Below are 9,998 nucleotides of genomic sequence, written 5' to 3'. Positions count from 1 at the left end.
TATTTTTATGCAATCCAAGTTATTAAATATGGACAAAACCTCTAAAATATTGTTAACAACTGCTCAATCTAGAATAGACTTCTCATTACAGTGCTTTACAAAGTCTTCAGGGACACCTGGCTTCTTCCACTCTTCAATAAAAACACATGCTTTTAAATCCAGAAGGTAAAAGTTTCCATCAATAGATAAGAAACTCAAAAGTGCATAAATATATTTAATGGGGTATATTGCCACAATATACTGATTTCTCTCTCGAGTTGAGCAGCCATCACTACAGGGAAATAATTTCATCCCCACTAGTCTTTCCATCTAGACAGATACAGATGGACCTCACTCACCGGAATGTATTTACAAGTGACATTCCTAGTGAGACTGGTGGGCCTACTTTCACTGCCTCCATCCAATCCCTTAGCATCTTTCCAGCAGGCTGTTCTCTGTGCTTCGGGCCGGCCGGCACAGAAGGGAGAAAACAGTATGGGCTCAGGACTCCCCTTTGTAGCCTCCATGTCCTCAACCCCCTACGGCCCTAGAGCATCACTGATGGGAAAGCCCTTCCTGGCTTACCGGGCATCCTGAGCTGGAAAGACAGACCTCCCTGCCCCTGAGAGCTCTAGTTCACCAGGCTTGCCCGCAGTGGCCACACTGTGAGTACCATGACTACAATAAACTGATTTTTTATTTTACTGAGAATATGCACAGCAAACACACCAATTCACTTTTTTCTACATGTATGATTCAGTGACATTGATTACATTCTTTGAATTACTATCTATTCGCGTCATTTCGTAGTTGTTCTTCCCCCACTAACAAACACACTGCCAGCTAGTCTTTCAATTGTCACTTTCACCCCATAGAGAGGGTTGTTAAGAGTATAATACTTTAAGCAGATATTTTTTAGCAAGTTGAGATAAATTATTATTTGGTGTTAAGACGCCTTCAGGGGATATTTTTCATCTGTTTTAAAGATGACCTTAAGGCAATAGTTTCAGGGTTTATCGAACCCCCTTGGCTTTTGAAAGTCTGATTCTCTGGTAATTTGACACTATGTTCTGCATGTCCCTCCTTTGGATCAGGATTCCTAACAGAACATTGGACTAACATGTTCAGTCACGGTCGCTGGGAAACATGCTACTCTGTTCTCATGGCCACGGAGGTGGTCACTCATGGAGGTGACGGCGTGCCTTCCACAGCTTGCTGCTATTCCTGACTACTCCTTCCTCTGTTCTCCAAACAATGGAGACCATTCTTAAACTTTATTCTGAGACTGAGACACAAATCCATTTGAAACATGTCTGTAAGATCCCCATTTCAATAGAGAAATTCAGCTTTCCCCCCAGCCAGAGTAAAACTAAAACCAAATAATTCCAGACCTGAAGGGCGGGGGTTCATCAGTCACTAGCTGGTCAGTAACACTGGTCTCTTATGAGTCTGAGCCCTGTTCTACACTTTTTGTCCACTTTATCCAGGGCCTTCTAATGTGATCCTTTTCAGAACAGTTAGTAGTGATAGCTGGGCACCATCTCGTTCTGCTGGTCTCAGGGTTGTGGAGGCTGATGCCTGATGGTCCATGAGTCTGCTGACCTTATTGTTTCCACGTGCCCTCGGGTTTCATCACCTTTCTTCCTCCAGAGGGAGAGGCTAATGTGTGTACCTTAGATGGCTGCTCACGAGCTTTTAAAACCCTAATTGTTACACATTAAGTAGGATGTAGAACAATTTTTTTCTATGAACTATGTAACGCCAATTGACCCTCGTGTCCCCTGAATCTATAGTCCTAAGCTAATTATTTTCATAGCTTTGCCCCGTTAAGATCCATCAACACACACACACACACACACACAGTACTCCCACTCTCCCTCAAACAACTGCTCAGCTTGCATGTTTACACAAGCATCCACCCATAGACCACTATTATTGCAAGATTGCGTATATAACAGTATTTGCCTCTGCACGCAAAGTACAAACAGCAGCACTATGGGAAAACCTCAAGTGTATGAGTGGTTTTCTCATTTCAAAAAAGGTGAAATGATGGCCAATCTCCTTTGAATGTCCATTACCTTCCTAAATGGATGAAAATGTTGACTCAGTGCATTTGGAGTTTGTTCTACCAGGTTAGACTGTTAATCAAGTTTTCTACTTAAAATTTCTGAGAAGATTGTGTCTCCCATCCAGGGGGAAGAAACATAGAAACCTGAGGGGAAGGGAGACAGCTGTCGGTGTGAGATTTGAAAATAATTAACAATCTACAATCTATCAGGGGGCGATGAGGTTTGGGGTGGGGGGAGGGAGGGGAAAAAAAGGAGCTGATCCCAAGGGCTCAGTGGAAAGTAAGTGTCTAGAAAAGAATGATGGACCATGTGTGTGAACATGTCGGATACAACTGATGTATGGCTTGTAACGATGGAACATGTGTACGAACACGTCAGATACAACTGATGTATGGCTTGTAATGATGGAACATGTATATGAACATGTCAGATACAACTGATGTATGGCTTGTAACGATGAAACATGTGTACGAACACATCGGATACAACTGATGTATGGTTTGTAACGATGGAACATGTGTGTGAATATGTCAGATACAACCGATGTATGGCTTGTAACGATGGAACATGTGTGTGAACATGTCAGATACAACTGATGTATGGCTTGTAACGATAGAACATGTATATGAACATGTCAGATACAACTGATGTATGGCTTGTAACAAGAGTTGTAAGAGCCCCCAATAAAATGATTTAAAAAAATACTGAAACTAAAAAAAAAAAAGATTGTATAACTGTGCGACCAAGAAGGCCTGCTTTGTGGTGGATGGGGGACTGGTTTTGCACCATGAAAATGCACCTGTTCACACAGCCATCTCAGTGCACGAGTTTCGCAAAAACCAGCATGCCTCTCTTGCCCAACGCACCTTCCTCACCTGACCTCACTTTGTGCGACTTCTCTTTGTTTGCACTAATGAAGAGGGACGTGAAAGGGCAGCGATTTGATGATGTAGAAGAGGCGAAGAAAAAATCAAGGGAGGTGCTGTCAGCCATTCAAACAGATGAGTTTGAAAAATGTTTCCAAGTATGGAATCGCAGATTTGACAAATGTATTAACTGTAATGGAGAGTACTTTGAAGGTGATACGGTTGTTCTATAAAAAAAATTTAAATACATAGCTTGGGGGGAGGGGTGTCTAGGTTTTTTTGGTACCCCCTTGTAAGTCATGTTCCGTTAAATACCAGTCAGTCTCAATCTTGGTGAGAAATAATGCTTTATCTTTCACTTACCCAAAATATTTACATACATATTTATAGCCAGGGACAGTAATATTCACACAACTGAGCTCACACTCCTGAAATCTACATTTTGCAGTAACGAAACTCTACAAATAATAAGTGGCTTTGAACATTTGGCTTACTATTCCACTTAATCAGCATCCTTAACTTCAGGAACTGCATGGACATCTTACTTGTCGAAACCCAGAACCCCTTCAAACAAGGACAGAGAAGTTGAGAGGCCTTTGGAGTCACTGCGATACTAAAGCCGCTACAACAAAGTACCCTGAGTGACAGACGCAGTACCACCAGCAAAGACGGCAGTTGCTTATTTGTGCCCAAAAGAACTTTCTTTTAATCACATCTAATGTGTATGCTGTACATTCCCCAACTATGCATAAAGCTAGGAAGAACAGATGTGTAAAATTAAAGAGTACAGTTAGGAACACTGGGACCTGGGGTTGGTTTGCTATAGTCTGTGTCTTACTTAATAGTAGGCTCTCAGTGAATTCAGACATTCTGGGGCATACAAACAGGAAAGGAGGCTCCTTTGGCAGCATTCAACAATGATCTGACTTTCTCTTGTCTGTTTTCTTCGTAGACCAGGAGACTACTTCTCACGCTTCCACCAATTCCTCAGGTAAGGGAGTGGGGTCAGACCTCACTTAATTTCAGCAGAGGATGGAGGTCAAACTCACATATCCCCACCTTCCAGACTTTTTACCAATTCTGACATCAGCTGTCCTCCTCACGGAACTCCACTTTTGTGCTAGGCTCAATAATTTGGCCACATGGAACTCACAGAACATATTGAGTATGTGGTTTATTAGGGAAGGATTAAGTTTCTATTCAGGATGGGAACCAACTTGGAAGTAATGGGATACACAATACAATTGTCAACCAGCTTCCAACCAAGATTTCTCTCAACTCCTTCTCCTACTAGTCTCACTCTTTGAGATGAATAATGCCCACAGGCAGGTCATGTTTGAGCTGCTGGGCCTGACCTCTTTCCTACTAAACCAAATGGCATAGCTCCTTCACACCACCAATATGTGTCCAGAGGCACCTCACTCCACCAGCAAACTTCTGCCCACAGGTGCTCAGCGCTCTCATTCTATTGGGTGGTAAGCCCCACCACAGTCATCATATGCTGGTTTCTTGGTCTCTACTGCCCTGCCCTGCCACTGTTCTTGCCACTGCAGTGCTTGCCACACAGATGCTTGCCCTCTTCAGGGTTGGCACTTGCTCTTTGCTGGGGTATAGGAGGTTCTAAGCACAGGGTCCCAAGTCCAAAGGACACCCTCCACTCCTGGCTTTTCTTCTTGACGTCAGTGAGGTCTTCCTACACCTCTGCGGGATTGGCTTATTGATAAACCCATTCCTCCACCAATGCCATGAACTAACCAAGCCCCTCAGCAGGCCACCTTCTTTGCCCAGCGCACTGCCCAGCCCCTTTGCAAGACTGGGCCTAGTAAGTCACCCTGGCCAAATACACACTCACAGAAAGCGCATATACAATGAAACTCATTGCACTGCACCTATTTTATGCTTCTGGTTCAAGGCATGGCAAGCGATATGGCTTGGAAAATTAATAAAATGAGGGCATACTGTGATAGCGAAAGTGAAGGCCCGGCCTTCATACTTTAATGAAAATAAGAAAAGTGAGATCCTATTCTTTTCAAATACCATGAAATATCTTTTTGTGTTTGTGAAATATGACTCAGAAAAATATGGTCACAAGTTTATCATTTCAAAGAGAGTACTTTTAGGAGAAAGTATTCAAAGTAAACATAACATTTATAAAGCAGTTTTCTTATGACCACCAGATATATGTTCAGGCTTAAATATCAGATGACTTATTCACTTTTAACATAGCAGTATCTGGAGGAAACATTCTCCCCTCCACTCCCAGGTAAAAAATATCTATATTTAGAGTTTATAAATCCAGTACATACCTCTATGTAAAATCTTTAAACTCCACAAATAGGTAAGGCCTTTAACAACCTAAATTTAAAAAAGAGAAAACACAATTATTATTTTAATAGGGAATTTCCCACATTTCAAATAAGTAATCATAGCAACCGTAATTGTTTCTTTACAACCTCAAATGATAAGCAATGACCGAGCATTTCTCAGTTCTGCTCCACGCTCTATTGGGATGCCAAATCTAAACAGTAGCTTTCTTCCTGTAAAGGGCTAACGAGGTTCTGAAGATCAGGTCCCCCAAATGGAAGGCACAGCACGTCTGCAGGTGGGGTGGCCTGGTGGTCGTGTAGATGAGGGGAAGAGGGACTAGGGAAAAACTGGACAGAGACTTTCACTTTTTATTTTCTGTACTCCTGTATTTGAATTTCTTTAAATCATGAAACTCAAGGCAGCAAATTCTAAGAATGAGTGGGTGAAATATGAGTGTTTCAACGTGGTTAAAAAAAAAAGTCTGTTATCTTTTAAATCCATTTTCCCACAAATGTTGCGAAGACCCTTACAGGTCCCCTTCATCCCACTGGTGGTCAGGGAAAGCTGTACCGCAGGCAGGGCCTGCAGGTCTAGCTGCTGCTGCTCGGGAGAGGGAAGAAAACCTTCAGGCTGGAGTGAAAATGGACATGCACAGGGTTGGGCACTGCACCCTCTAAAATATCACCGTCACGCAAGACAAAGAAATGCCGAGGTCGTAGTCCAGGGCACAGGGGCTAATGAGACATGACGCTGAACCAGAAGTTACCACCACCACCTCCTTTACGCTACAAAGGGCATTATTGGGCAATTTCAATAAAGTATGCCGATAAGCTCATGGTTTCCAGATTTTGATTATTATAGAGTGATGACGATGTTCTTATGAAACAAACCCACTGTACTTAGGGGTAAAGAACCACCATGTCTACAACTTATTCACAAATGTTCCAGGGAAAACAGAAACAAAAGTCAACTCGACATGAATATAACATTTTAAGCAAATGTGCTAAACAGCTAATGCTTGGGAATCTGGCTGAAGCGTTTGTGGAGACCCTTTGCACTATTTTCCACTGCTCTGTAAGTGCCAAATAATTCTAAAACAGAAAGCTACCAGATATGTCCATATAGATTTTAAATACTGGGGTAGGAAAGATCAAAGCATATCCAGATGATTTCCGTCAGTCCGTCTGATTGGAATAAAGCGCGAGTATAAGAGGGGTAGCTTGGGAAATGCTGAAAAGGCAGGTCAAGGCAATGAAATGCAACAACAACAACAAAATTCTAATTAGATTTGGATTCTTCACTTTTATAGCCTGAGTCCAGAATAATTCATCAGACGAAATGTAGAAAAATATGTTTCCAAGTGCTGCCTTCTAATGGAAAATTTACTCAGTATTTGTCATGAAAACCCCAAAACCTTCTAAGGAAGCAATTGTAAAAATAGGTGCGGATGCTTTCCTCACAACCACTGACTTCACAGGCACTGCACGTGAGCTTACACGCGTCAAAGGTGAGTACTGAAAATAAGGACCAGATACAATGAACTATATTGTTCAAAATTCCCATGCGAATGTGTATAAGTCTGGGTACTTTGGAGAAACAAATCCACAGCAACTCATGTATAAGAGAGAGTTTTATGCAAAGAAAATGTGCATCACGAAAACATCCCAACCCAATGCTGCCCGAGCCCACAAGTCCAACATTAACCCATTAACCCAACACCAGTCCACAAAGTCCTTCACCTCACAAAACAGAGGCAATGATGCCGACTGCAGGAGGAAAGCTGAGTCAGTGAACGAACAAGCATCTCAGCACTGGCAGGGGTCTCCACATGGCTGCTCCAGCACCCAGGGCTGCATCGAGATAGATCCATGTGGCTTCTCCTTGGGGATGTCTTGTAGGAAATCCATCTTGCAAGCTGAAGCAGGGAACTGCTAAGGCAGCTGCACCCGATGCAACCATCACAAAACAAGAGACCTGAGAACTAGAAAGGCGAGGCTTCACCACCCATTTATCCCTCCGCCTTTCAACCAGCACCACATGTGATTATCGGCCAGGCTGGCACAATTAACTAACTCAGAATGTAAAGGTACCCTTCAGTCCACAGAACCCCAGGTCACTCAGAACTACGAGATCAAGACAGCCGATGATGATGAGAAGTAAGCGAGCCAGTCACATAATTTAAAAAGAACAGAGGGGCCGCCGCGGATGACACATGCAAGGATTTTAGCTGATGGATAAAGACCAGGAACAATCGTAAAGGAGGGAAACACAAAGAGAGAAAACCAATCTCGAAATATCTCACTAAAGAGTGAGAAGACAAAAATCGATATCAATTAATGCTGGGCAGAGGTTAATATATTTTAATTGTTCTCACAGAGCAGAATGTATTCCTGAAAGATTTGCTAATATGGTGTGACCAATTTTGACCTAAGTATGTCTATTCTAAGAAACCAGAATTCACTTTTTTTTTTTTTTCAGAATTCACTTTTACAATATATGATTTCTTCCAGACTTTGAAATATTTGGCAACGCAATAAAGCATACATGTTCTAGATAGTAAAAAAAGTACCAATAAACTAATCATATCAAAATATTATTCATAAAATAATCCTAACATAAATTATTTGGTCACAAAAGGAAACAGGATTAAAATACTCCGTTGAATGGTTGTAAAACAGTAGCTTCAGTAATGACCATAATTTTTTCTTTGGGAAGTTCAAAAGCATCATCTTATTTAACATGAAAGTAAACCATCTGAAGTCTGGAAGCCAGGTAAAACTTCTCAACTCACACAAAGCTTATTTGCTATATTAAAGTGCCTGTTAATAGCACATCACTAAATAGTGGTCCCACAGAAATGTATCAACAGAACACACAGAAGAGGAAGGCAATCCATCAAATACAGACTGTCAGGCAGAAAAATATAAAACCAATGCAGATTCTTAAATTGTTGCTAAACTCATAGATAATTTTAGAAGTTCACAAACTATTATCCTTCTACTTTTGCCACAATAGACTCTATTTTCCTTTTAGGGGCATATAAATATCTGTGGACAAGGGAGCTCACACTCAAGTCTCTGGTAAATTGAGAGGGTTGGTATTATTGGTATTCAAGAGTCTAGGCTTCACAACACCGACTTGACAAAAGCCTTGACACTAAAAGTACTTATATTTGGTGTCAATCATTCACTCCTTGACATGTCAAGTGCACATCCTTGCAGGGACAACTTCAATCAACAGTAGCACTCAAAGCTCGGTGCGCAATGCCCTTGCGACAGCAATGAGAGGTGGCAGGAAAGGCAGGAGGGGCTCTTCTCTGCAGAGGACACCAGATTCAAATGATAAGCAAGAAAAAGTCAACACCGAACAAGTTGGAAGGTTAAAATCAACCAGTTTATATGGATTTCTTCTGGAGAAAACTGATCTAGCCATCCATTTTATGACAGAAAATTTGAACAACATATCATCAAGGCTGCTGGGGTGTATTTTGTCATGAATCCTGAATCTGTGGACCAGTCTTGCATGCCAGATTATTAGAATCTGGGGGTGGGTGGTGGGTGGGGAGGGTGACAAAGATGTGGTTCTAAGGCATGAAAAGAGTATGAACTATTTATATGCCACTCCATTGCCCTTGTATTTTTTCTCCTCTCTAATTTTTATTCTGGGTCTCCCTTTTACTGCCTCCCTCTTTTTTCCCCTCATTCTTTTAGGAAAGTAGAGTAAAAGAGCCTGGGTGCAAATTACTACCAACTAGTTCTATGCCTGGGAAGACCAGGCTTCCTTCCCCTGTACACAGTTACAGTCTCAAAAACTCACAGGGGCCGCTTGACCTTGTCCTATAGGGCTACTATGTATCAGAAATGGCTTGATGGCAGTGAGTTTGAGTTTGGAGTTAAACAACACTTTGGGGAAATCTCATGTGTAAATACGTTGAATAATACACACTTTACAGGGTTGCTGTAAAGACTAAATGGCATCATATTGGAACATGAAGCATGTAACAGTGATGGCATGAGAAATTAATACATGTCCATTTCCCTCTCTCCTTCTGATTTTTTGCTTCTCACTCGGCCAGGGCACTGATGCACCTTCCCAGCCTTGTAGAGGAAACTGGGGGAACGATGTTAATACTGTACTCAGAGTACTGCAGTGGGAACGGAGAAACCCATTCAGGCCATGTGGACATTTATTTTTACACAGATGGCTAGTTCTTATTTTGATTGTTACAATCCTCCCACGGTCAGGCTTTGGCCGTGTGTCACGCACAGAACACGCGGAAGGAAGACACGCTGGAGGTGTCACACAAGCGTGCTGCTGGGGAGTTTATGAAAGTGACAGGTACAGAGAAAACTTGTCAAAAAATAACTCTGGGTACTGTCAGTTTTTCATACTTTGGACTTTTCATCCCTAAGAATCAGAGAAACTGGAAACCCAGGAAGCACAGAAGCAAAAACAACCCCACAAACCCTGATTTCAGAAGAAGAGGATTGGACAGATGATCCCTTCAGGACCAGTGCTGTGAGAGGTGGACAGATGATCCCTTCAGGACCAGTGCTGTGAGAGGTGGACAGATGATCCCTTCAGGACCAGTGCTGTGAGAGGCGATACCGGGAGGGTGGAGGGGGGTAGGGTGGAAAGGGGGAACCAATTACAAGGATCAACATATAACCTGCTACCCGGGCGATGGACACCAGAAAAGTGGGTTAAGGGAGACATCGGACAGTGTAAAATATGAGAAAATAATAATTTAAAAATTATCAAGGGTTTATGAGGGAGG

At 42.2% G+C, this 9,998-nt stretch overlaps 1 protein-coding gene across 2 annotated transcripts in view; it reads right to left on the bottom strand.

Moving 5' to 3' along the window:
• The window catches only part of MAP2K5 (mitogen-activated protein kinase kinase 5), a 285,287-nt gene that overhangs the window by 141,840 nt on the left and 133,449 nt on the right, over positions 1–9,998 (bottom strand). For both annotated transcript variants that reach the window (XM_004711938.3, XM_045285767.1), the window contains exon 13: positions 5,221–5,269. In XM_004711938.3, coding sequence (XP_004711995.1) covers positions 5,221–5,269 — 49 coding nt within the window. The remainder of the gene's footprint in view (positions 1–5,220; positions 5,270–9,998) is intronic.

Source organism: Echinops telfairi, unplaced genomic scaffold, assembly GCF_000313985.2.
Source record: "Echinops telfairi isolate 266 unplaced genomic scaffold, ASM31398v2 ScPeMD7_7475;HRSCAF=8513, whole genome shotgun sequence".
Classification (NCBI taxonomy): Eukaryota; Metazoa; Chordata; class Mammalia; order Afrosoricida; family Tenrecidae; genus Echinops; species Echinops telfairi.
Note: the sequence above shows the minus strand (reverse complement) of the source record. Positions and strands in the feature narration are given on the sequence as shown.